At 40.0% G+C, this 26,874-nt stretch overlaps 1 protein-coding gene across 1 annotated transcript in view; it reads right to left on the bottom strand.

Annotated features, from left to right (window-relative positions):
- Positions 1-17,812, bottom strand: part of PES1 (Esterase/lipase/thioesterase family protein) — a 56,126-nt gene extending 38,314 nt beyond the window's left edge. Inside the window, exons 1-5 of the mRNA XM_089153341.1 lie at positions 16,987-17,812; positions 16,847-16,898; positions 12,791-12,846; positions 12,406-12,564; positions 12,184-12,288 (exon numbers count right to left, since the gene is read on the bottom strand). Coding sequence (XP_089009467.1) covers positions 12,184-12,288; positions 12,406-12,564; positions 12,791-12,846; positions 16,847-16,898; positions 16,987-17,428 — 814 coding nt within the window. The 5' untranslated portion in view covers positions 17,429-17,812. The remainder of the gene's footprint in view (positions 1-12,183; positions 12,289-12,405; positions 12,565-12,790; positions 12,847-16,846; positions 16,899-16,986) is intronic.
- Positions 17,813-26,874: the final 9,062 nt, after the last annotated feature.

The following is a 26,874-nucleotide window of genomic DNA, read 5'->3' on the forward strand; positions in this document are numbered from 1 at the left end:
GGTGGGGAGTTCAATGGCTTGACATCATTTTAAAAAATTAGCTCTAATCAGTCATCACCAGCAGAGCTTATTGATTTGTCAACGCCAGACAACCATATAACTACATTGCATGGAGACTAGTGCAGAAACAACATGAAAGAGGTAGTTATCAATTATCTGAGAAAATAAAATTATGTAGTATGCCTTTATTACAAGATGTCTCACATGCCCAATTTTGATGGTGGGAGATCTCGCGAGACGAGATGGGAGGCAAGAGATGAGAGATGGGAGATCTTGGTTCGAGATCTCGCTTAAGGTGCTTTTTCCACTTGTTTAGGGGTTTAAAAACCCCCTGTCTCGCTCGAGAGAGGCATATCTCACCTCTCTCTCGCTGCAAGGCCATTTTTGGCCGGAATTTGTTGGGGATTCAACTTCAAAACATCATCAACACATCTACAACAGCAAAATCAAGCATATTTCAAGTGATTCAAGCCTATTTCAAGTGGTCTTCAACAAAGGTAAGATTTTCCCCCAAATTTGAATTTTTTTCAAATAGAAGGTTCTACAATGGATGTGTGAGTGTGGTATATAAATATATGTTGATGATCAAGCATTGATCTACACTTTCATGGAAAAAAATATAATTTTCTGTTATTAATTTTTTTTAAAGTTTTGTATTTAAAAAATATATTATCTGAAAAATTAAAATTAAAATTATAGGAAAATACTTATGATATGAATGTGATTATCACTTATGTTAAACTACATTTAGAGGGCTACAATCCCATGTATTCATATTTTGATTATCATGCTTGCTGTATTTATTTTATTTTTTTATTTAAATAATTAAATAAAAAATTATGAAAAATAATATTTCATTAATTTTTTTTATGATGCTTATATTATATAGTTTATTTTAAAAATACAAACATGTCTTATTGAGCATTGTATATATGTTATCTTAGAACAAAGTGTGTGTTTTTCTGTTTTATAAATTGTTTTTACATAAAATAATTGTAAAAAATAATATGTTATTAAAAATTTATCTGTTTTATTTTAAATGATGCTCATATTATGTAATTTATTTTAAAAATACAAACATGTTTGTTTGAGCATTGTATATATGTTATCTTAGAACAAAGTGTGTTTTGTTGTTTTATAAATTGTTTTTACATGTTTTTATGTATCTAAATTATTCTAATGATTATTTGGGAACATCATATAAGTATTTCAGACTTTCAGTGCTGTACATTTATATCTTAAATGGCAACTAGTGGGAGTGGCGGCACTGGTGGTGGGACTTAGGACATTGCTTGGCAACATGGGGATCCACTGGACTGCTGACAAGAAAAAATCCCGATGCAAGTCTTGCCTCAAGACTTTGAATTCTGGTGGTTCAACCAGATTAAAGCAACATTTGGCTGGTGGTTACAAAGATGTTTTCAAGTGTCCCAAAGTTCCTTATGAAGTGCAAAAAGCAATTGCAGCAACTTTAAAGGGAGGGAAACAAAAAGAGGACGAGATGGCACAAAAGCAAAGGGAATTTGAGGATACAATGCTGTCTAGACCTTTTCTTGATGTTGATGAGGAGTCAAGCGACAATGAAGAGAGGAGGGTTATGGGTGTTGAGTCACGGGCCGAGTGGAGATAGATGAAGGTTGCAATGGAAGCTAGCAGACAATCCTTACATGTTGAGAATGTGAGGCAATACGAATAAACAAAAGGAGCAAGTGGTTTGGGGTCAAGGGCATCCATGCCACCTAGACATAGTTTTCATGGAAGCGAGAGGACCGAAAGGAGGAGGAAGACTAGACATTATGATGCCATATTTGACCAAGACCCCTCCCTCTTCAAGCATTAAGACATCTATCAAAGAAGCATTCCATATATGTTTGCTGGAGGTAAAGAAGGCAGTAGGGAGGAGGAAGCTAGGTTGGCAATCAGCAAATTCATTCTCTACAACAACATTGCAGCCAATGTAGCCAAAACACCATACTATCGAGGGATGATCAATGTAGTTGCTAGGGCAGGTGTAGGGGTTAAAGGCCCAACAGTTTGGGAAGTAATGAATAAATATTTGCCAAAGATAAAGTAGGAGGTGGATGAATACATTGGTTCATTAAAGGAAAAATGGAGTACATATGGTGTTACTGTGATGGCTGATGGATGGACTGGTCCTACTAGACAGTCCATCATTAATTCCATGGTGAGCTGCAATGGAAAGACATCCTTCCTTAAGTCAGTGGATGCCTCAGGCTAAATCAAAGATGTTGACTACCTTTACAAGCTTCTTAGGGAGGTGGTCCTCGAGGTAGGGCCAAAGAATATTATTCAAATTGTCACAGATAATGATGCTAACTTCAAAAAAGCTGGTGAAATGTTGATGAAGAAGAAGAGCAACCTGATCCACCTCTTTTGGATACCATGTGCAGCACATTCGATTAATCTTATGTTGAAGGACTTGGGGAAAAGAAAGTCAATCAATACTGTGGTTGAGAGGGCTAGAAGGGTAAGTAATTTTATTTATAACCATGGTTATGTGCTGAAGATGATGAGGAACCACTGTAAGGGTAATCTAGTCAGACCTGGATTGACTAGATTCGCCACCAACTATGTAGCTCTGAAAAGCTTCCAATAGAAAATGGTGGGTCTACGGCATATGTTTGCAAGTGAGGAGTGGTTTGGTTGGCGTGAATCTAGCCATCTTGGGCATTATAGAGCCTATTGTGTTTGTTTTAAGGATGGTGGATTCGGAGAAGAAGCCCACAATGCCCCACATATATGCTGCCCTCGAGAAAATGAAAGAGTTGGTTATAGCTGCTGCCCCTAGCTCCTTCAAATCCTACGAGAGGATCATCTATAATAGATGGGAGGCGCACTTGATGCATCCTTTGCACTTGGCTGGTGAGTCACTTTTAAGTCTTTAAGTTTTTGTTGTGTACTTTAATTTACATTCTTAATTTGTTATAAGTTATAACTTATAATTTCTAAACAAGTAAACAACCAAATCACTAACCAAAATTTTTATTTCCACAATGCAAACTTACTACCTTAACCCAAAGTACTATTACAAGAATGATCTAGGGCTTGATGTAAGGTTGATGAATGCGGTGCAAGACGTGGTGGAGAAACTTGTGTCAAATCCCGCCATGCAAGGGACAATTAATGGAGAGGTGAGAACTTATTCAATGTTTCTTCAACTTCTTGCATTAGTGCATTAAGCATATACATAATACAATAATTGAATAATTGGTGTACAGATCAAGGAGTTCAGGGATGCCTCTGGGAATTTTGGAAAGCCTTCTGTAGTTGCAACTAGGCAAAAAAATGATCCTGGTAAATAGTCCATTACTATAAGTCATTAAGTCTATAACTCTGTAAATGATAACTGATAAGTTATATAAATATTAAGATTTACTTCCCTAATGCATTCTTATTTTTGGTTATGCAGCTGACTGGTGGGTGCTATATGGAACTAGTGTGCCAAATCTCAGGGACATAACAATTACAGTACTCTCACAGACGTGCTCATCCTCTGGTTTTTCTGGTTGCAAGAGGAACTGGAGCACCTTCTCGCTTATCCATAGTAAGGTACGGAACAAATTAGGGAGTAAGAGGCTCGAGGACTTAGTGTATGTGCATTACAACATGAGATTGAGAGTAGGGCACATACAAGATGATATAGATGACGACAATCGTGAACCGATTAAGTTGACTGATATATTCCACGAGCCCCCCCGTAGAAGATGAGGAAGATGATGTCATATATCAGTGGGTTAGGGATCGAGTGGCCCAATGTTGGATGGGCCAGGAGGGCAGCCGGATCCTACCATTGCTGTTGCTATGGGCTCGGATGATGTGGCTGAGCATGTGTCTTCTGATGAGGGTCAGGCTGCTGTAGCAGCATCAGAAGGATTAATTGTACCATTTGTGGAGCCACCTGGTCGACTTGAAACAACTGAGGTGACAACTAGTAGTGGGGGTTCAGATGATGCCGATGATACCAGAGGGCCAAGTGGCAGTCAGCCATCGAGTCATGGAGGCAGTCAAACTAGTGGTGTTGCTGGTGGAAGTCAGCATCAACGAAGGGAGTCACCTCCACCAGGTCAGAGTCATCCGACACATGCGAACCACAGTTCCCCTATCTCTCGGACTTATGCTAGGAGTAGGAAGAGCAAATCAAACCAGGGGCAAACGAATGATGATGCGAGCATGCATGGTCTTGAATTGAACATAGGAAGCATGAGCCTAGATCATGGTCACAGTGATTCACAACAGCAGAGTTTGGACACTTGCCTGTCATCGGGGTACCAATACGGGGATCGCAACACCGAGTTAGATTACAGTGGATATTCTTCTTATGGAGGTCATGCTATTCCGTAAGACCCTGCACCTGGAGAGTACACATATGGGAGTGAAGGTGGGTTGTTAACTAAGTGGCTTAGAAACCCCTACCCACATACTCAATAGCAATATGAACAACAACAAGAATGGCTCTTTCACCCACCCATCATTGACGGTTATCCCAGAGTGCTATTCCTCCAGTATTCTGACATGGAGACATATCAGTTCCATATAAACCGATATGTGACATACTACAGTGATGGGTTGACTTGGGAGTCATATGTGGCCATCGTTCATAATCAATTGATGTAGAATGTTAAGTGATACTCTTATAGTCTTGTAAGTTGTAAGTTGTAATCTATTAATCTTGTTACTCTTATCTCTTGTACTCTTGTGATCTTGTTAGTCTTGTGACTTGTGAGTTGTGAATTGTGAACTTATGGATTATGATTTATGACTTACTAAAAGTCTAAAACTTCTTATGGTTGTAAAACTTTGTAGACATTTATGATTTAACTATTTAAGTTCTTTGATAGTTTGATCACTTGAATACTTGATGTGTAATGTTAAATTGTTAATGTATTTGATACTTTTTTTTTTTGGATGAATAATAATTTAAATTATTGAAGAACAAGAAAAACATACAGAGGGAAAAAAGGGGGGAGGGGGAACCCCAGTCAAGAGGGGGGAAGGAAAGAAGCTGAGAGGTTCCAAGAACTAACAATCACCCTATTTCTTGGAGAGTCAGCAACAGGGGGTGGGGGAGAGACCGGAGTCTCAAAGAAACATCAAAACAGATGGCATTCCAAATCATATCTCTGGATCTAGATTTGGAGGTCCATCTCCTCAAATTACGCTCCCACCAAAGATGGTGCAAAGTGGCGGAAAAGACAAGTTTGCCCACAAGGTCGCAGATAATGGAACCGGCATAGCTTCGCAGGATCCAATTCCAATCTCGAGCAAAACGATGAGAATGTCGCGGTAAGGCCAAATGGAGGCAGTGGCAAGGGACCAAACAGAGTGGGAAATTGGGCAACAGAAAAAAAGATGGTCAATATCCTCTGAACCATTCCAACAACTGGCGCAGTTTGGGTTGGCGGGGATGTGGTGGCTGATGAGAAATGCTTGGGTTGGAAGGGCAAGGTTAAGGGCTCTCCAAAGAGTGAGGGCATGGCGTGGGATATGGTTTTTGAACCAAACAATGGGGGGCCAAGGTAAGGGAGGGTAGGGGTCTCTCAGAAGGTTCCAGGCAGAGGCAGTGGTGAAGGGGGTGCATCGGGGGTGGAGCCAAGTAGTGCGGTCATTTGTGGAGGGGAGGAGGGGGGGGAGGGAGGTCCAAACCTATGTGAGACAAGGGTGGGGGAGGGGGGACCAAATACCATGGGAGACAAAGGTGGAGAGGGGAGTGGTTTTGGGGATACGGGAGTTGTACACGGTTTTGGGGCCAAGGAGATTGTATAAGATACCCATCGGATGCCAGGGGTCCAGCCAGAAGAGACAAGGATAGAAATGGCAGGGAGGGCACGATCGCGAAGAAGCAGGAGTTTCCTCCAAATCCAGGAGGGATTGGGGGGAAGAGAGACAGTCCAGATGGAGTCAGTCTTGAGAAGGAATGAATAGACCCAAGAGACCCAGATGGAATCATGTTTGGAGGCAATTTTCCATATGAGTTTCAAAAGGCAGGCCATATTCATGTCCCGGATTCGACGGAATCCAAGGCCACCTTCAGATTTAGGACGACAAACGGAAATCCAGCTGATCAGGTGGAGGAATCGGGAAGATTCTTGGCCCTTCCAAAGAAAAGCACAGAAAATGGATTCCAGGGAGTGGATGACAGAGACGGGAAGGGAGAAGATGCCACACCAGTAAATATAGGAAGATTGGAGGACAGATCGGATAAGCACCGTTCTCCCAGCAAACGAGAGGAGCTTGCTTTTCTAGAGTTGAAGCTTTTTCCGGATATGATCAAGCATAAGGGAGCAATGGTGGCGAGTGAGGCGACCAGGGATGAGGGGGAGCCCGAGGTAGGTCACCGCGAAAGATCCAGGACTGAAACCAGTGAGCGCTAAGAGAGAAACTCGAGAGGAATCCGAGACACCCGCGAGAAAAATGGAGGATTTCTCAAGATTAACTTTAAGACCCGAGAGGGATTCAAAAAGGGAGAGGGAAGACAGGATGGAAGAGATGGAAGAGTGATCTGCCTTAGAGAAAATCATGAGGTCATCGGCAAATGCAAGGTGGGTGAGCTTTAGTGATCGGCATTTGGGAATAGGGGAGATGAGAAGTTGATCCGTTTTGGATTGGATGAGGCGAGAAAGGACTTCCATAGCTAAGGTGAAAAGGTAAGGGGAGAGGGGGCAACCTTGTCGGATACCAACTCGAGAAGAGAAAAAACCAGCCGGGGAACCATTAGTGATGATAGAGAAATGAGGGGTGGAGATGCAGGTCTCAATCCAATGGATGAAGGGGGAGGGAAAGCCCATAGCTGATAGGACTTCGCTGATGAAGTCCCACCGAATAGAGTCGAAAGCTTTATGTAGATCGACCTTCATAAGGGCAGCAGGGGAGTGGTTGGATCTTTCAAAACCACGAATAATCTCAGCACAAAGAAGAATATTGTCTGAGATACTCCTGCGGCAATGAAAGCAGATTGGTTAGGGCTAACCAAAGAGGGGATGACCAATTTAAGCCGATTGGCCAAGATTTTGGAGATGAATTTATAAATGAGGTTACAGAGCGAGATGGGACGAAAATCAGAGAGAGAGGAAGCTCCTGGCTTCTTGGGGATGAGGCAGAGGAAGGGTATTATTGATGGTGGCAAGTTGGGACGGGTTGAGGAAGAAGGCGGATGGCATGAATGAGCTCAGGCTCAATGAAATCCCAAGTAGCCAAGAAGAATCCCATACTGAAGCCATCGGGGCCAGGCGCCTTATTGGCTTTATAGGAGCGGATGGCGGAGCAAATCTCATCAAAGGATGGGATAGCACAAAGGGATGGGATGAGAGAAGGGTCCAAGAATTTGTTGAGAAGGGAGGGGTTGAGGGGGAGGCGGGGAGGGAGGGATGAGGGCGAAAGAAGATTCGAGAAAAAGGAGACAATTTCTTGTTTAATGCTAGGGGGGTCCGAGATCCAAACACCACCACTAATTAGCAGGCCCGGAAGGGAATTGAAATTTTGGCGAGCTTTAAGGGAACGATGGAAGAAAGCGGTATTGGCGTCACCAAGCTCAAGCCATTGGATCCTGGATTTTTGGCGAAGGAAGCTTTCTTCTTGGGAGACAAGAGAGGAAAAAAGCAAAGAGAGGGAGCTTTCTTCCTCAGATAAAGACTGGCAGAAGGGATCATTCTGGAGCTTGGATTGGATCCTAGCAAGATTATCCCGACACGAGGAAACTCTAGAGGTAATGTCACCCACTGTAGTTGAGTTCCAAGCACGGAGGGCAATTTTGGTGTTTCGCAACTTTCAGGCAAACGCCACAAGAGGAAGAGAATGGCAGTGGACAGGTTGGGCCCAGGCCGACATGACAATGGTCAGGAAAGATGGGTTAGAAACCTATATATCAAAGAATTTGAAAGGCTTAGGGCCAAAAAAGGGATGCTTAAGAAGGTTGAGGAAGCATGGGGAGTGATCGGAGAGAAGGGAAGGGCCGAAATGGGCATGGGAGGTGGGGAATTGAATGATCCAAGGGTGATTAACAAGAAAACGATCAATTTTGGAGGCAATAAGAGTAGATCCAAACCTACGATTATGCCAAGTGAATCGATGGCCAATCCACCGAAGATCAGAAACACCCATGTCATCGATCCAAGAATTGAAATTGTCAACAGCCACAGGGTCAGGGGGGTTACCTCCAATACGGTCATTTGAGAAACGAACAATATTGAAGTCACCCCCAATACCCCAAGGTTGACCAATCAAGGAAGAGGAAATCAGGCGAAGGTCGTCCCAAAGAGAGGCTCTATCCAGCAAGCGATTGAAACCATAGACAATAGAGAGGAAGAAAGAAGGGGAGGAGGAAGAGGATAGATGAAGATGAAGAAATTGGGCAGAAGAGGACAGCAAATTGATTTGGAATATAGAGGGGTCCCATAGGACCCAAATTCGGCCATTGGGGGAATGAGAATAGTTAGAGAGGAAGGACCAAGTAGGGGCAATGGAGTTGCCAATCCGATGGGAGTTCTCAACCTGAACATGGGTCTTGAACAACCCCACAAGAGAGGCTTTAGATTCCCGAATTGAGTGTTTTATCTCAGCTTGTTTTGCAAGGGAGTTGAGGCCCCTAACATTCCAAATAATGAAATCAGTCATTCAAACAACCATGGGTAATGGCATCATTCAAGCAGCAAGGGGAGGGGGGCTCATACAAGCTACAGGGGGGGGGAACCATTCTGTTTATTATGCATGCAAGGTTGAAGCTCCAAACTGAGGTACGGGGGAGTCTCACACAGGGATGAACCAATGGGGGATGGGGATTCAAACATATCAGGGTCTATGGTAGAGCAGGAGCCAGGGGAAGGTGAGGGGGTGAAGGAAGGCGCGGTGGTGGGATTTTGGTGTTCAGTGATAGGCATAGGCGAGGTGATAGAGGAGGGCGAAAGTGGAGATGGCGGAAGTATGTTGGTTGGGCTGGGGGTTAGGAGTCTTGCAGAAGTCTCGTGTGGTTCAGGCCTGGGTATGGATCGGTTGAAAGAACAAAGAGGGTTGGGCTTAAAAAGAGGGTTTAAGTTGTGATGGTTCAGAGGATACCCATATTGAGAGGAAATGGGCCGTGGGCTAATAAAAAAAGGCCCACGAGACAGGTGATGGTTAGAAAGCAAAGGAGTGAAAGGCGGTTTTGCGTGGGTCGAGGAGGGATTTAAGATATTATCCAAAGGTCTTTCGGTGGAGTGGGATAAGGGGAGAGTTTGGGTGTAGGGTTGAGAGGGGAGGTGGCTTGAAGAGGTGGTTTGCAGAGGCTCAGGGATCGCGACAATCTCAAGGCTAGTACGAGAGGGGAAAGATACCTGGGAGCAGCAAACCTGACGAACCAGGGATCTCGGCGACCCAGGGGCAGAGAGCTTGAGGATGCCATCACCAACAGAGGGCTCGCCAATGGTGGGAGGATCTGGTAAAGCAGGTGCAGAGGACAGAGACAGACAGTCGGGATCAGCAGAAGCCAGAGAAGTAGCAGACGGCGACCCAGCAGCAGCAGCGACAGACTTCGAGGGAGGAGCAGTTGTACGGAGACTATTCTTCTTCCTCCTACGCCTATCGGTTTTGCCGGAAACAATTTCCGCCGACGAAGGATCATCATCAGCAACTGCGATAGAGATGATTTCCAGTCGATCGATCAGTCTTTCAGGGATGCTCGACACCGGCGGCAACATAACCTCAACAAGAGGAGGAGAAGGCAGTAGCGGACGAGCCGGTAGAGGCGAAGGAGAAGAAGCTCGATCAAGAACCACAGAAGAAGGTGCAGATGAAGGAGATCCAGAAGGAGGCACAGGAACTCTAGAAGCAAACACAGCGCGGCAAGGAATGATGGAGGCAGTGCATTTATGAGTATCATGGCCAAAAGCAAGACACTGAGAGCACCACGCGGGGACCCAGTCGTAGACGATGACTTGGTTTAAGTGAGTACCCGAATCATCAGCAATGGAAATACAGGGAGGCAGGGGCTTGGATGCCGGAACCTCAATACAAAGTCTAGCGTAGGAGAGCCTTTCGAGCCTGGAGGTCTTCAGGTCAGAACGAAGAGGACGACCCAGCGCTGAGCCAATGCGACTCAAGCATTCCTTACTCCAGAATTCCAGCGGAAGACCAGGCAGGTTGATCCAAAGGGGGAGGGAGTTGAGATCGACTCGACGAAGGGGCATAGAAGGAGTCCATGGCTTAATGAAAATTGGCGCTTTTCCAACATACCAGGGGGAGCCATCAATGGCCTTTGATTGGCAGGAAGGGGAAGAGAAATTGAACAGCAAGATGCCATCCTCGATAACGAACGTATCCATGGAGCCAAGCGACTTCCATTGTTTAAAGAGAGAAGCTTTGATAATGCCAAGGGGAGGGCAGGGGCCAAGAAACTGTCCCAAGACAGCATTCTTCCAGCGGTGAATCTCAGGCGCAGTTGCAGAGGCGGGGCAATGAACCAGGGGGATGGGAGAGTCAGAAGGGGAAGGAGGGAAGTAGGAGAGGTTTTTGCTAAAAGGAGCCGGTTGATGGAAAAGGGTGCTCCAGGCATGAGGGAGAGGGGTAGGGTTGACAGAGGAGGGGTTCACAGGTGAAGACGAGACTGGCGGGGGGGTGGAGGTGTCGATGGTGGCGGAGGTAGCAGGGGGGAGGAAGAATGGAAAGAAGAAGCGAGGGGTTTGGAACAGGTGATGGAGGTTAATGGCGGAGACAGAGAAGGGAGGAGGGGAGGGGTACAGGATTTAGTGATATCGGTGGATGCGAAGGTGGTGGAGGCGGAGGCGGAGGCTATGGTGGTGGCGATGGTAACGGTGGAGGTGGCGGTGGCGGTGGATGAGTGGGCGGCGACGGCAGTGGGAGGGAGGGGGAGCAGCGGAGGAGGGTTCGTCATTCTCATTCTATTTGATACTTGATAGTTGATAACTTGAATTACTTGATATCTCTATATTATATGTTGTCTAACCTTGCATTTCACAGAATTTCGGTTTTACACATAGGGTCGACATAGAAGATATAGTTAGGGTTATTTTCTCACAAATTTAAGGCCACCAATGTGTTCAAAAGGTCTTAAATAAGCTAAATACCAAGTTTCAGCCCAATCGGGGCCCTAAAACCCACCGAGATTACACCCATTTTTTGGTAGATCTTGACCGAGATCTCGCTCTCAAGCGAGATCTCCCACCATGCAATTTTCAGATAATGACCCATCATCAGAAAGATCAAAATCTTGGGCATTAAGAAACATGGTACAAATGCTCAAGATACAAATTTCAAAGGAAAGTTGATCAATTTTAAGCATGCCAATTGCTGAGTTCTTGGCTAGGTTTCCATGTGAAAGAGTGTGTTCAGAGGGGGGGGGGTTTATAAAAGAAACAGAAGCAACTAATAGCACATTCTTGCAAAGAAAACAAGCAGCATATGTTGAATTTCTTTAATACTTGGGAGGAACTTGATAATGAGATGCTGGTTTGAATCTACAGTTGGTATATAAAGATTCCCATACAAAATAGATAAGACATAGCTAACCCATTTATTTTTTCCATTTTCTCCTCAACTTCTCAAAGCACTCTCTTATACCTTTCTTCATTGTTGTATGCAAAGTTGGTCTTGTTTTGGAATTGATCAAGAACGTAAGGTGCAGCTCTTTGCTAATCATATCCTTGGTTTCCGCAAATTGGTTATAGGTTTGTCAAGCATGGAGCACTACTAGTTATTAACCGATTGACGACCTAACAAGTCGTGACAGCTTACATTTATATTGATTTAGATTTTGAGATCTTGAGAACTATATGTAAATCAATAGGTACTCAATCATTACTGGTCCAGACAGTCTCAGTAGTTACAGTTCCTGCTTGCTTAGCTACTCTAATGCGCCAATTTTCAGCAATCCCATGTTTCCAAAATAAATTCCAAGAGTTTCAGCCTTGAACATAACAGATATAGCATGCCACAATACAAAAGCTTTCTGATCATGCAACATAAAAGTTCCACAAGAAGAGAGAAATTCAGTTTAGCATGTTTTCTTGCAGACTAAATATGCAAAGAGAAGAGTTAGATTATATTACAAAAGAACAAGGATGATTTACCACAGTGAAGACCTTAAGAGTAATAACAAGGTACTAAAATAATTCTAGCTTTCTCCATAGAAAGAAGGATGCCAAGTGAGAGTATTAGAAGAAATAAGTAGCATACCCATAACGAAGCTAAGTAGGTAAGGTACAGTAATGTGAAGTTCATCTGGCAAAACCTCCAAGATGGGGAGCAAAGGTTGAAGCTGGGACTTGCCAAATGATGTTGCTACATGTAACAGGAAACAAAAATATAGACTGAGACACATAAAGAAAAAGGGAAGAGGGGGGGGGGGGGGGCTCAAGTTGTAATGAAAAAGTTGATTTGCAAATTTTTCCAACCAACCAGGATTGCTTAAAACCAAAACCAGATCGATAGTAGGGTTACGAGCAGCAACTGCAAGAGCTAAGCATCCTCCCAAGGAATCGCCAACTAAATAAATTGGCTTATTTGGAGAAACTGCATGCTCAAGCACCAAGATGTTTTCAACAAATTTCACTAGCCCTTCAAGAGAAAAAACCCAATATACTGTTAATATTTAATGTATTACAAAAACCAGTACCATCATCTTTAACAACAAAAGGTTGACATATAGATGAAAATGTCAACAATTCAAAAAACAAAATACCTTTTAACCATTAGTATGTAAGAGTAAGACTGCACCATTACATTAAAGAATACAAAAGAAATCCAATCTAAAAGACCAAAGAAAATTATGAAGGATGAGGACCTTCAAATGGTGTTCGATCATTAACAGGAATGTGCATACATCTAACTTCAAAAACCCTGCAGTTGAAGTACTCACAAATTAGCAGAATACTGACTTAGGTACAATCTGGATCTAATAAAATATTAAGTACACAAAAATATTAAACTATAGCATTTATTAAATTAAAACAAAAGAAAATAACCTTAAGTAGACATTTTTTTAAGGAGCATAATGATTGCATTTCTCAAGATCCAATTTTAATGGTTTCAAATGGCATTGCACTGTCATAAAAAGTTTCATATGCAAGGTCAGGTGTACATGCAAAAAAGAAATACAAAAAAGAATAGATCAAAGGATAGATATAGATGACTCCCTGATATTCTCCTTATATTTGCTTCAAATTATTGCAAAATTTTCCAGGAAGGGCAGGGAGCATAAAACCCACATGTTTTGGGAGGGAAATAACTCAACATCTTTTGTAGTTTCAGTTTATTTTATGTTTCATGCAACAGAAGAGACATAAATAAGATTTTTCCTCCTCAAGGAATTCTGATGAAGTTCCAGATAGGAAAAGATCCAAGCCAATATCCAGGATATGGGATGCACTGGTAAGATCAGGTAGGCCAAAAATAGGGTTAGAGTTTGATAGAACCAAGGGTTTAATGATAGGGTGACATGTATGGTAGTCTATTAGTCTATTAGTGAAGGCTTGGTGCTTTGTTCATCGAGAACCATTGCTGAATTTGAAGCAACGGCAAACTAGGGTTAGGTTTTTGGGCTTGTGAAAATAGAATTTAAGGGTTCTAGCATTTTTAGAGGTCAGAATCCAACAAAACTCGGACGGTTTTTTAGGACAATGTGCAGAGTGACTGGCCAGATTTATTAAATTCCTGATGGTTGATTTGGACTCTGTAAATTCGGTTTGCTGGAAGAATCAGAGATGGGACTTTCTAGGGTTCAAGTGGGGGATGGCAGATGCAAGTAGGTTAAATTTTCCTTTGGGGCAGGGGCATATTCAACCAAAGTATGGGCTGTTTCTGATGGTAGAGTTGGTATGTGCAATTTTGGGTATTGGGAGAATGGAAGAAAACAAAGAAGAAAGCTAGGGTTGGACCTGTACAAGATTAGGAGAAGAAGATGAGGGGTCTGGGATGATTTAACGTGTGGTTAAGTGAAAAACATAAGATCGAGATTAGAAGATGTCCTCTTGCAAAGTTTCCAGCAACCTGAAGGACCCTTAATGGAAATTGAACCTTAGCATTCAGAGGAATGATGAAGAATTCGATGAAGGGGGATTGAGAATTAGACCAACTAATTCAAAGGCAGAAAATCAAAACAAAATTCGTATTCAATAAATCATGCCTCAACTGGGCAAATTACATCTATATCCATAGCCCCAATGGCTGACATAAAACTTGATGCAGACGCATCCCCTATTTGGGCTTATTTTAAGGGTTACATATGCCATGGGCCCTTGATTCTTTAGTTTTAAGGTGAAATGAGCCTCTTAACGGGCTTGTAATGGGACATCTAGTGTCAGTATGGAAATCACTTGATAATTAGTTTGGTTTCATGTTACATTGTGGGTACCACTTCCCCAACTATTGTAAGTCAAGGCTGACATACTTCCCATGCACAGAAGAGCTGTGATGTGTTTTAAATTCAGTTCTAAGTTGTTTTGAATTTGTATTGGACAGAAAACCTTAGGTTTAACTGTTTAAGATATTAAATAAGTCCCCCATCCAGTTAAGAGCTGTTGTCCTGACTCAACTGGGTAAGTTAGAGTTTTAGTTCAAGTCAAACTTCTGATTAGTTAAGTCCTCAGCTTAGAAAAGTTGTTAGACACAAGTTACAAATTTGGAACTCTATGCAGCCCATGCAAGTGATTTTCCTTTTCTACTTTCAAGTCCCTGAAGGACTACTTCTGTAAGGCAGATAAGCCCTTTTATTTAAACCCACCATCATGGAGGAATAAGATGGCCAAGAACTTAGTATTTTCGAACTCAGTTTTGACCGAAAGCATTTCCTATCATGGAAGAATGTTGATGTTTTAAATACAAGACTATATGGGGTATTGGTCCTTGCAATCCAGAACTTTGCATCTTATTTTAAAGTCCCCATAAGACTAATTTCGTATGGCTGATAAGCCCTTCTGCTTAAACCCCCATTACAGAGGAATAAGCTAGCCAGAACTTAGTATTTTCAAAATCCATTTGATTGAAATTATCTTCCATCATGGAAGAGTACTGGTGTTCGAAATTCAAGACTATTGGGGTATTGGTGATTGAAACCCAACCCTTGCATCCTAGGTCATTAAAGGTCCTAGGTGGAAAAAGAATCTTGGTGCCTAAAACCTAAGCCTTTCGAACAAGAAGAAGATCCTAGAATATCTTCTTCAAGAGGCCATCCTCCAAGCGAGGTTAGACCTTATCCCCATCCATATTTTCCCTATTTTTTCTTTTTTTTTTTGCCGGGAGGGGGGGGGGGGAATATTTAAGAGATCCATTTAAACCTAGTACTTGTTCTCCATAAGCCTACAGATATTTCCCTAGAATGGCCTTTTAAACTACATTGGCAGACTTTGAATCTGAAATCTGCAACTCCTAGCTTTGTGGAATTTTCAAGCTCTGATTTGATCTCCTTAGGAGGAATCCTTCCCTCACCAAATTGTAGGCACATATAACCCCTCTTTAATTCTAGAGTGCCACTTGGACTCAACAATCTCTTAAAATTTAGGACTTCCCAAATCACTCCTAACTTAAATCAGTCCCAGATCCCACTTTCTCCTCTAAGTTAAACCATTCTGTCCAAATTGCAGTCCCATACGACTCCTCTAGCCCCTTTGACCCTAGAGTCCTACTTGGACTCAAGAACTTCTTAAAGTTTAGGACTTTCCAAATCACTCCAAACTTAAAATCCTAGATCTTACTCTACCAATATTATCCTAAGCCACAAGTCCATCAATCTGAAGAAATCCCCAAATAATCCTTGACAACCTAGTTTGAGATTTTCTGGCTTTGGCATCATCAAAAATCTGGCAGATTGCTGCCTTGTATGGACCCCCAGTGAAAGGCTGCACTAAGACTCAGACTGGAGAATACAAACTAGGACTCATATTTAGCCTAAGATTACTGTTTACATGAACAGTTACTGTCAAATCCCTGTAGGAATTGTAACTTCAAATAAGGAGTATAAAACAACTAATAGGCTAATTGAAATTTAAAACAACCTACGATTTAAGTATAAGGAGGATCCCTGCACCTATCCTACATCTAATGGTTCTGAGAGAGTGCTCTATGATCCTGTTGCTTGGTTCTTCATGCTAGAGAAAAGAATTGATTATTGGATGCAGTCCCATGCAATTGAGCTCATAGATTAGCAGTCCTGTGTCAGTAGAAAACTAATTACTTCAAAAGTAACAAGTAGAAATATCTGAAAAGCTAAAACTACCAGTGCAGGGATCTGATAATAATATAATACCCCTTGGGTACACCAAATGTAAACCTATCAAAAAATTTCAACACTTCAACCATAAGACATGGTACTCCACCTGCACCCTCCATCACTCGCCCCAAAATAGTGGCATTTGAAATTAAGTTCCGTTAAAGATAGACAAAATTAGGGATGCTTAAAAAACCAAGAAGTTAAAAGACAAGCCAGCATGAACCAATTACAGGGTGCATATTTAAACAAGAACACGATCAGAAATTAAGATATTGGTGAAAACTGATTTCCATCAGATACCTCAGAACGATTGCAAACTATTGCCATAGCCTATTATCAAATGATTGACCATATATCCAGAACTCCAGACATGGATCCATTTAATTTATTAGATGAAATATCCTCCACCAGGTCAAAATTAATTAATCCAAGAAACCAGGGAGAAACAAAAGAAGCAATCATACAATAACAAATGGCAGAGCTGTAGTAACATTATGGTAACCTTACAAGTCTGAAACACCACAACATGCATTAGCATTACCAAATACAACAACTACACTAACTATTCCAAAGAACCAAATCTCTCAAAGAGAGAGAATCATGTTTTAGAAGAACAAAATTTTTTTGGCATACCTCCCAAGAGGCTTGTGATGCAAAAGGAGTCCCAACCCGACCCCATCCATTCCTGTTTAACTCAAACATAGAACAGTTAGCATTTGGCGAGAGTTCACAGATTCCAGAATAATCATCTACAGTAATGCAGCAACGATTACCAGGCAAAAACAGAAGCAGGGGAGAGTCTTTTATAGGACGCCCACATGTAACAGGGCAAAACCAGCGAGGAGGGCCACCGTCGGGCTTAATCATCTCCTTTGATATGTCTATATAATCCTTAACAGTCTCTTCCCCATACCCATCATCCCACAAAACTTCCAACTCCTCAGAAACCGTATTCATCACCAACCTCTTCTTTTCAAGTTTGGAACCCACTCGACCGTTGCCTCCATCAATAGCTCCAGACCCAATCCTTCCATCTTCCTTTAACGAAGGAGCAGGACCATCAGAACCCACTGTATCCGAAGGCAAAACCGACCGATTCCCAGTCGCGGACACATGTAAGCGAGGCCGAGCAGAGCACTTGAACTTGGAATTCACAGGAAGAGGAGGCAAAATCCAATTACGGGATGAAGAACTGAAAGATAGACCGAACAGCATGGTTTCGGTGTTAGGAATTTGAAAACTGAGTGGGAGAGGGTTAGATATTCAAAGGAAGAAGCTTACGCAATAAATCACACTCCTCTTGCCTGACATTCTCTATAAAAGACAATTGATAGTGAAAAAAACCAAACTTTTGAACTTTCAGAGAGTTGGTTTTATCTCTTTTCATCTTTAGCTTTGGATTTTTTATCTGATTCAGACGGCAAAGTAAAGAGAATGGTGGATATATCCGGAAGGTAGCGCGATCATTTGTCAGGAATCGAATAGTTTGAACTGTATATTCGCTACGATTCATGAATTGGTGAATTGAGAAAGGACTGATTCTAGGGAAATGGAAAAAGCAAGCAAGAGCAACTCTCTCTCTCTCTCTCTCTCTCTCTCTCTCTCTCTCTATGTGATCTTTTGTGTGACTGAGAGAGTACGGGTGCGTGGGCCGTTTCTGAGCAGACAAAGTGAAATGAGTGTTGTCGTGTTGGCGGGATAGCCGTTACCGTCTCCCTCTCTGGTTTCCCAACTTGGTGAACAGCTGGATGTGTCCACTTATAACAGAAAACTGCCCTGCCTTCCATGCGAATTTACTGTAATACCCTGATCCGCTTCCTGCGAGGCTCTGAAGGCCTTTGTTGATCCTCTTTAGCCCAAGGGATGTGAACCGGCTAGGTTAGGGCTTTGGACTTGAGCAACTGTCTTTTCTTTGAATCCTGCTGGGAGAGAAGCAGGTGCTACCTTCACACATCTCTACCACATATTAGGAGAAAAATCTATATAAGATTTACAAAGGTTCCCCCCTCTAATTTATTTGGTCAACATCTGGAGGTGCACTTGTGGACCTATAGACCTCACTCCTATATGTGATGAAGAGATGTGAGAGAAACTCAGATCTTTCCCCATTTGATTCTTGTAGATCTGTTATAAAATTTATAAAATCAGTAGAAAGAATTATTGACATATTTAAGTTAATTGAATACTAATAGACCTTTCAAAAGTAAGAAAAACTTTTGGATTAATATTTGTTTGTAGATTGTGTTATACTGCACCAACGACAAAAAAAGAATATTTGCATCCACCCAATTAGATGATCACATCATCTACGGATATAAGATTTTCCTAATTCATAGATGAAGGAGCTTAGGACCCCCACCAAGTGTTTTTGGTTCAGAAAACAGTTCTTGTTGTTTCTGGAAACAGAAACACTTTTTCAAGCATTTGACAAAACTTGTTTCTAGAAGCAAAAACATTATCAATAGGTTTTTGTTAGGGTTTTCATGTTTATAATGTCAAACTCCATGAATGGGTCTCTAAATTCTTTCACTTAAACCCAACCTGCACCCAATTTTTTGTTCAAGAAACAAACACAACAACTTGAAACATTTTATTGAAGCAAAAATTTGTATTGTTAAGGTCTAATCTGTAATTTATTATTTTCTATTGGACCAAGGGTTTAAGTTTAGCTTGAACCATCTTAAAACGGCACTTATACTACCGGTTTAGGCTAGGTTATTTATATTTGGAGTGGTTCATGTATTTGGGTTAGATTCATTTGGGGTTCATTGTTCTTTGTTCGTATTTTTCTCCCCTAAGCTAGGGCTCCAAGAACAACACTACCGCTAATGCTTCTCTGTGAAGGATTTCAGTGTACAAATGGAAGTTTTGAGTGTGGATTGCACCGCTGTGATCGCCTACCCTAGGGCCTCCTTCGATTGTACACATTGCTCTGTAAGGTCTCGGTACCCTCTCATATAATGGATTGGATTTTATCTTGAGTCTCAGAGACGTAGGTTGAAAAGCCAAACTTTGTCATCAATTGTGTGTGTCTCTCTCAATTTCTTGCATATTCTTTGCTTTATCATCACAAGTCACAACATGTGGTATCAGAGTTAGTTGAGGTTCGATCTATGATGAAACCAAATTGGGGTTTTTTTGTTCTAATTGCTCTAATTCATGATTTAGAACAACTTGAAACATTTTATTGAAGCAAAAACTTGCATTGTTAAGGTCTAATCTGTAATTTGTTACTTTCTATTGGACCATATGTTTAAGTTTAGCTTGAATCATGTTAAACCGGGGCTTATACTACCAGTTTAGGCTATGCTGTTTACACTTGGGTTGGTTCATGTATTTGGGTTAGATTCATTTTAGAGTTCATTGTGCTATGTTCATATTCTTCTCCCGCAAGCTAGGGCTCCAAGAACAATGTTGTTGCTGCTTCTTTTCTGTGAAGGATTTCAGTGTACAAATGGAAGTTTTGAGCATGGATTGCACCGCTGTGACCTCTTAACCTAGGGCCTCCTTCAATTGTACACATTGCTTTGTTTTGTAAGGTCCCGCTACCCTCTGATATAGTGGATTGAATTCTATCTTAAGTCCTAGAAACGTAGGTTGAAAAGCCAAACTCCGTCATCAATTTTGTGTGTGTGTGTGTCTCTCTCTCTCTCAATTTCTTGCATATTATTTGCTTTATCATCACTAGTCACAACATGTGGTATCAAAGCCACTTTTGTTCGATCTATGATGAAACTGAATTGGGGTTTTTTGTTCTAATTGCTCTAATTCATGGTTTAGGATCTCTCTGAGTGTTCGTGGCATGTGGTTTAGTCAATCCTGCTCCTTGTTTGCTGATTAGGTTAACTATCTTGGTTAATCAAGATCGGCTAGGGTTTGTGTGCATCTAATTAATATGTTCTTGTGACTTATGTCTTGATTTTAGGATTTATTACATTTGATATTATCTAATTTGATTAGTTGGTATGCTCTTGCTATTAACTGTTAATAATTGTGCATAGTAGTTTGTTGTTTGTTACATTGCTAGGTTTGGCCAACGTGTTGTCTTAAATCAATTTTGTAATAATTTTATATTGTATTTTGGTTCAAATTATACCTGTATTCATTTTGTATATTCTAATTTGTGAGAATATTGCTTAAAAAAATTAAAGTGGAGACTGAGAAGAGGTTTGATTTGCCTGGGGAGAAAGCACCTCCCAGTGTGATTACCACAAGCTCTTGTTGGGCTGTAGGTAATGGTGAAAACCCTAAGTTCCTGGATTTAAGATTTCTAATGGAGAGCTCAAGGGTAAACACTGAGAAATTTGATAAAAGTGGAGACTTTGGGATTTGAAAGAGAAAGATAAGAGCCCTGATGATCCAACAAAGATTACTGAAGGCTATAGATGATCTTGATGCTTTCTTTGAAAGCATAGACCTTACATTGAGGACTGAGGTGGTGGAAAATGCAATTGGTTGCATGCTCTAGAGTATGAATGATGGTGTTAATAGGTGCCTAGATGAGGAAGATAATACCCCCTATAAAAGTATGGAGAAAGGTTTAACAAATTTATCAAAAAAAGAATTTAATTAGGTAACATGATCTATTTGAAGGAAATGTTATATTGCTTCAAAATGGATCCTGCTATCAGTCTAGACCAAAATCTATACATGTTTAAGAAGTTGGTTCAAGATTTAACTAGCACTGGGGAGAAAAATAATTTAAATGACCAAGACTTGTCTATTATATTGTTGAGTTTCCTTCACAATGATTATCTTGTTGTTAAAAATTCTATATAAATATGTTTGTCAAAATGTGACCATTGATTAATATATTGAGGCTCTCAAGAATAGGAAATCAAAGTTGTTGGCTTTTAGGAAGGCCAAGGGAAGTGGGGAGAACTTATTTATAAATGGCAAGAGCCCTAACAAACAAGATAACCCCAAAGGGAAAGATAAAGGAAATGACAACCATACCAATACTAACAAGAATAAAAATGGGAATAACAAGAGATGTTTCTTTTGTAAGAAAGTGAAAAGAAAATTGAAATAAAATAAGACATCAAATTCTGATATGCCCTCCACTAGTAATGGCCAAGCCAATGTGTATGAAGATATTTGTGAGGTATTGACCATTTCTGATAGTGATAGGCATGATAATTGGATTATTAGTTCTGATTATACTTACCATACGTGCTCTTATTTACATTGGTTTATACTTGACTGAAATAGATAATGTTAAAGTAATGATGGGTAACAATGATGTGTGTGATGTGGTTGGCATTGGTACTGTTAAATTGTTCACTCACACTAATTATGTTTTTATATTGCTTGATGTTAGATACATTCCTGATCTAAAGAGAAGTTTGATTTCCATAAGCAGCTTTGATAGTGCTAGTTTTGTGATACAAGTATATATAGATATGTTCATACAATTTCTAAAGCTTCACATGCATGTTTAAAAGGTAAATCTCAGTCTCGTTTGTATGTGTTAAATGATAGTACTTATCTTGATGATGTCTCTACTGATTGTTGCTTGTCTAGTGAGTCTACCTGTACTAGTGTGTGGCACTCTAGGTTGGAGTACATTATAATAGAGGAATGCAAGCTCTAAAGAAATATTTTTTTTTTGCAAGGAGAAAGTTGAAAATTTGGACTTTTGTGAGTCTTGTGTTCTTGGTAAGCAATACAATTGAGTTTTGGGGTTGGGTCTCATTTTTCTAATGCCATATTGGAATATTTACAAGCTGATTTGTGGGGGGCCAGTATTAGTCATGTCTTATAGAGGTAACTCCTACTTCTTATCCTAGTTGATGACTACTTTTGGAAGACTTGGATTTTATTAAAGTCCATGGATGAGACTTTTGCTAGGTTTAAGGAATGGGTTGCTTTGGTTGACAACATGAGTGGAAAAAATGTCAACACATTAAGAACTGATGATGGGTTAGAATTTGCTAATGAAATATTTAATGGGTATTGTAAAGACAAATGTATTCAAAGCATAGAATAGTTAAAGCTACTCCTCAACAAAATGACATTTTTGAAAGAATGAACATGACTATCCTAAACAAAACAAGATGCATGTTCATTAGTTCTAGGGTTCCCAAGGGGTTTTGGGGTGAGGCTATGACTACAGCTGTCTATCTACCTAATAACTAGATGCCCTTCTGTGACCATTGGTTCCTTGATTCTTGAGGAGATGTGGTGGGGAAATCCCCCAAAGTTGGACAACCTTAGGGTATTTGGTTGTGAGGCCTTTGCTCATCAAGCATTGGCAAGTTGGAACCTAGGAGTAGGAAGTGTATATTATTGGGTTATCCTGAGGGAGTTCAATGCTATAAATTGTGGGATAGATCTATACCTGAGGTGAAGACAAGATCTATACTTGAGGTGAAGACATGATCTATACCTGAGGTGAAGACATTTGTAAGTAAGGATATTCTCTTTAGAGGGAGTGTATTCCCTTGCTTGTTTATTGATAATACCAATCTTAACCCTTTATACTAAAGATTAACTGGTTTTACTTAGTTTGACTCAGAGCAAGTTGGTATTCCTTTGGATCCTGTTAAAATCATTTATGGTTATGAACCTGTAGCACCCATGACTTCCCCTCAACCTAGCTTTAGTGATAATGAGCATGAGGTTGTGGAGCCTAATATTGGTGGAGGACCTTTGCTTTTTCCTCTAACTTCTACTAGTGATATGGGTGGGGTTCCTGATTTGAATAGCTATCAGCTAGCCAAGGATAGAGTGAGGAGAGAAATCAGACCACCTAAGAGGTATTTAGCTAATTTTTCCCTTGCGGCTGATGATTTAGCTTCGAGTTTGGTCTTGGTGAACCTAGTTCTTATGAGGAGGCCTTAGATTCCAAGGATAAAGATTTGTGGATTCAAACCATAAATGAGGAGTTGGAATCATTGAATAAGAATCAAGTTTGAGAACTAGTTGATAAACCTAAAAACCATAAGCTTTTACCTTGTAAGTGGATCTTCAAAATTAAAGATGATAGAGTGAATAACTCCAAGAGATATAAGGCTAGACTTGTCGCTAAGTGTTTTGTCCAAAAGGAAGGGGTGGATTATGATGAGATCTTTTCTCCACTTGCTAAGTATAAGACTACAGTGGTGTTGCTATCCTTAGTTATTCAAGCACAAATTACAATAGAGCAAATGGATGTTAAAATTGTCTTTCTTAATGGCAATTTAGAAAAGATGATATATATGCAGCCCCCTTTAGACATCTTAGCAACCGATGATGAAACTAAAGAATGGACTTAAACAAGCCTCGAGACAATGAGACGATGTAATAAAAGATTTGAGTCATTTGTATTAAGTGTTGGTTTTAAAAGAAGTGTTTATGGCAGTTGCTTCTATTTTCTTATTTCAGACTCTATTCATTTATATTTACTACTTTATGTGGATGATATTTTAATTGTATGTGTTGATTCTAGTCTTATTCAAGAAAATAAATGCAAGTTGAAGTCTAAATTTGAGATGAAAGAGCTTGGTCCAACCAATAAAGTGTTAGGGATTGAGATATATCAAAATGAGGGGAGGGGGGGGGGACTATGTACTTAAGGCCATTGAAAAGTTTAAGATGCTGAATTTTAAATCTATCAAGGTTCTTTTGGCTGCACATTTTAAACTTCCATATGATCATTATCCTAAGACCATTTTTGAAAAGATGAAATGGATAAAGTCACTTACTCTAGTCTTTTGGGGTCTTTTATGTATCTCATAATATGTACTAGACCCGACACTACTCATGTTGTATAGGTTTATGTCAAATTCTGTAAGGAACACTGACTTGCTCTCAAGTGGCTCTTGAAGTATTTGATGGGTACTGTTAATAAATATACTGTGTTCAAGAGCTCTCCTAGTGACTTTGTTATTATTACGCTACTAATAAGGATAACAGGAAATCATTATTTTTCTTATTTCTTTATGTCATCTGATAATTGTATCAGTTGGAAGGTGCCACAACAGTCTGTGGTTGCCTTGTCTGCTACTAAGGCTAAGCTTGTTGCTGCATTTGAGTTTGTGAAGGAATGCATATGGTTTCATGGTTTATTATGTGAATTGGGTGTTTTGAAGAAGAAGCATGTTGTATTTGTTGATAATCAAAGTGTTATTTTTTTGTGTAAGAACCCAATTTATCATGATAGAATCAAATATATTGATATTCACTACTTATTTCTTAGAGAGAAAATAACTAATAGTGCACTTTTGATTGAAAAGTGAGTACTGAGCAAAATCCTGCAGATTGTGGTAGAAAGTGTTGCCTCTCTCCAAGTTCTTGCATTGTCTTGAGTTATTGGGAATTGGTGATATTGTTTTCTAGTTTTATGTACTTTATGCAGCTTGGAGTTGTATATTACTTTGTTTTGTTAATTTATGGTGAGTGTCTTATGGATTTTGTTGTTTTTCAAGGTTTTGAACATGTTGCTTTTTTAGGGGAGATGCTGCCCAATTTTTTACAGCTTTTGTTCATGTTTATCTCTAGTTTTGAGATATGTTTTGCTTGTGCACGATTTGCTGTCCATGTTGTTTTTTTGTCAGAATTATGAACACTTGAGTTGTGGGGCTTCTCTACCTGCTACATTTGTTGCATTGTGCATCTGCAGGTTTTATATTTTTCTTTTGCATATTAGTTGTGTCATAGGTATTTTGCTTGTTGTGTTGCATTGTACTGTTGTTGTTTTTTTCCTTTGTTGTCTTGCAGGTACACTTGGACGATGACAGTTGAAGTCCAGTCTACTATACGGAGGTATTATCTAATATATTAAGGGGGAGAATTGATAGGGTCTAATCTGTAATTTGTTATTTTCTGTTGGACAAGTTTAGCTTGAGCCATCTCAAGTCGACACCTAAACTACTGATTCAGGCTATGCTATTTATACTTGGGTTGGTTCATGTATTTGGGTTAGATTCATTTTGGGGATCATAGTGCTAGGTTCATCTTCTTCTCCCGCAAGCTAGGGCTCCAAGAACAATACTACCATTGTTGCTTCTCTGTGAACGATTTTCAGTGTACAAATGGAGGTTTCGAGCGTGGATTGCACCTCTGTGATTGCTAGCCTAGAGTTGTTTCAATTGTACATATTGCTCTGTTCTATAAGATCTGGCTACTCTTTGATTTAGTGGATTGGATTCTATCTTCAGTCCCGAAGATGTAGGCTGAAAAGTCGAACTCTGTCGTCAATTATGTGTGTCTTTCTCTCAATTTCTTGCATATTCTTCACTTTATCATCACTAGTCACAACATGTATAAATTTCAATTTATGTTTCAAAAATCACTTAAAACAACACAGTTTTATCGAACACTTTTCAGCTAATTTTTTGTTTCTCAAAACAAGAAATGCTAGAAATTATCTTTTGGTATGTTCCTTAGTTTTTCTAGTCCAAATGAATGTTTGGCTTCCATTATAATAGCAAGTCAAAGAGAAAACGAATAGGGTTATATTTGTAAAAACTAGGAAAATTGAGTGCCATTTACAATTTATGTTAAGGCCCTTCTTCACCATCCATAGTGGCAAACACCCAAGGGATGACACTTCCACAAGTTAGTTCAATACAAACCCTCAAATGATTCTTGGTCCCACCCTTTTGTGAAAATGGATTTTTTTTCCACTATGATGGCTGCCACAAAAGTCTCTTGTGTTTCAACTTTTCTAGACCTAAATGAGACCAAACTTTGGAAGATCTATAAAGCTTTTAAACTTCATCCCAAGTTTAAAACTTTCCTCTAGTGTGTCATCATCCATAATGGTCTAGCTGTAAACAGTAAGAGGGCTAAATGGAATAAATCTAGTGGAAACTGTGTGTTCTGTAATTACACAAATGAAACTCATTGGCATGTTTCTTCAGTCATTTTGGTTTGCAAAACACTTTTTTGCTAGTCCTCTTAATCTCAGAACTGAATCATTTAGGGCTAACACAATTTTGCATTTGCTTGTGGAACTTTGAATTCATTTTAATTGAAAAAAAATCAACATTATTCTGGGTTTTATCTATTTTATTTGTCTCTTTCTATTATATCTGGAAAACCAGAAATTTAGCTCTGCGAAATGGGAAAATTGAATGTTTTTTCTTATACCAAAAAACAAAAAAAATCTGTGCTTTTTTGTTGCCTCATAAGTCAAGATTAACCTAGATGCTTTCCTTCACTTTGAAAGAAAAAGGCCCAGACTCTTCCCAAAAGGGGCAGCTCTCCTTACCTTTTTAACAGAAACCACCAAATGCCCATTAGGAAAGTGAAGGAGGGTACAACATGTAATTTCAAAAGATTGAAGATGGAATTTTTTTTTTTTTTTTTTTTTTTGAGAATTGATGATGAGTATAGTGATCTTTTTTGGGGGTTAAAATTATGAATATAGTGATTAGTGGACATGTTTTAGGCTAAAGAATTGTTTTGGGTGTTTCATCGTTCTGAGAACACAATAAAACGACCAAAATGCGTTCTACTCAAACTATAACTTGATTACTACCTTATCACCTATGATTTTTTAAATTACTAATCTAGCGTTAGACTTTGCTTTAAATTATTGATGCATGCTACTAGTTATTTTAGTTAATTGATGGCATGGCATCTTTGCATTTTTCAAAAGCCTCAAAATAACTTTTAAGGTTGTTAATACTTATTCATCTTATGAGGATTCAATTTTTTTAAATCCAAAATGAGAA

The sequence above is a fragment of the Hakea prostrata genome, chromosome 4 (assembly GCF_041222555.1).
Source record: "Hakea prostrata isolate BN-2017 chromosome 4, UWA_Hpros_2, whole genome shotgun sequence".
NCBI classification, from domain to species: Eukaryota; Viridiplantae; Streptophyta; class Magnoliopsida; order Proteales; family Proteaceae; genus Hakea; species Hakea prostrata.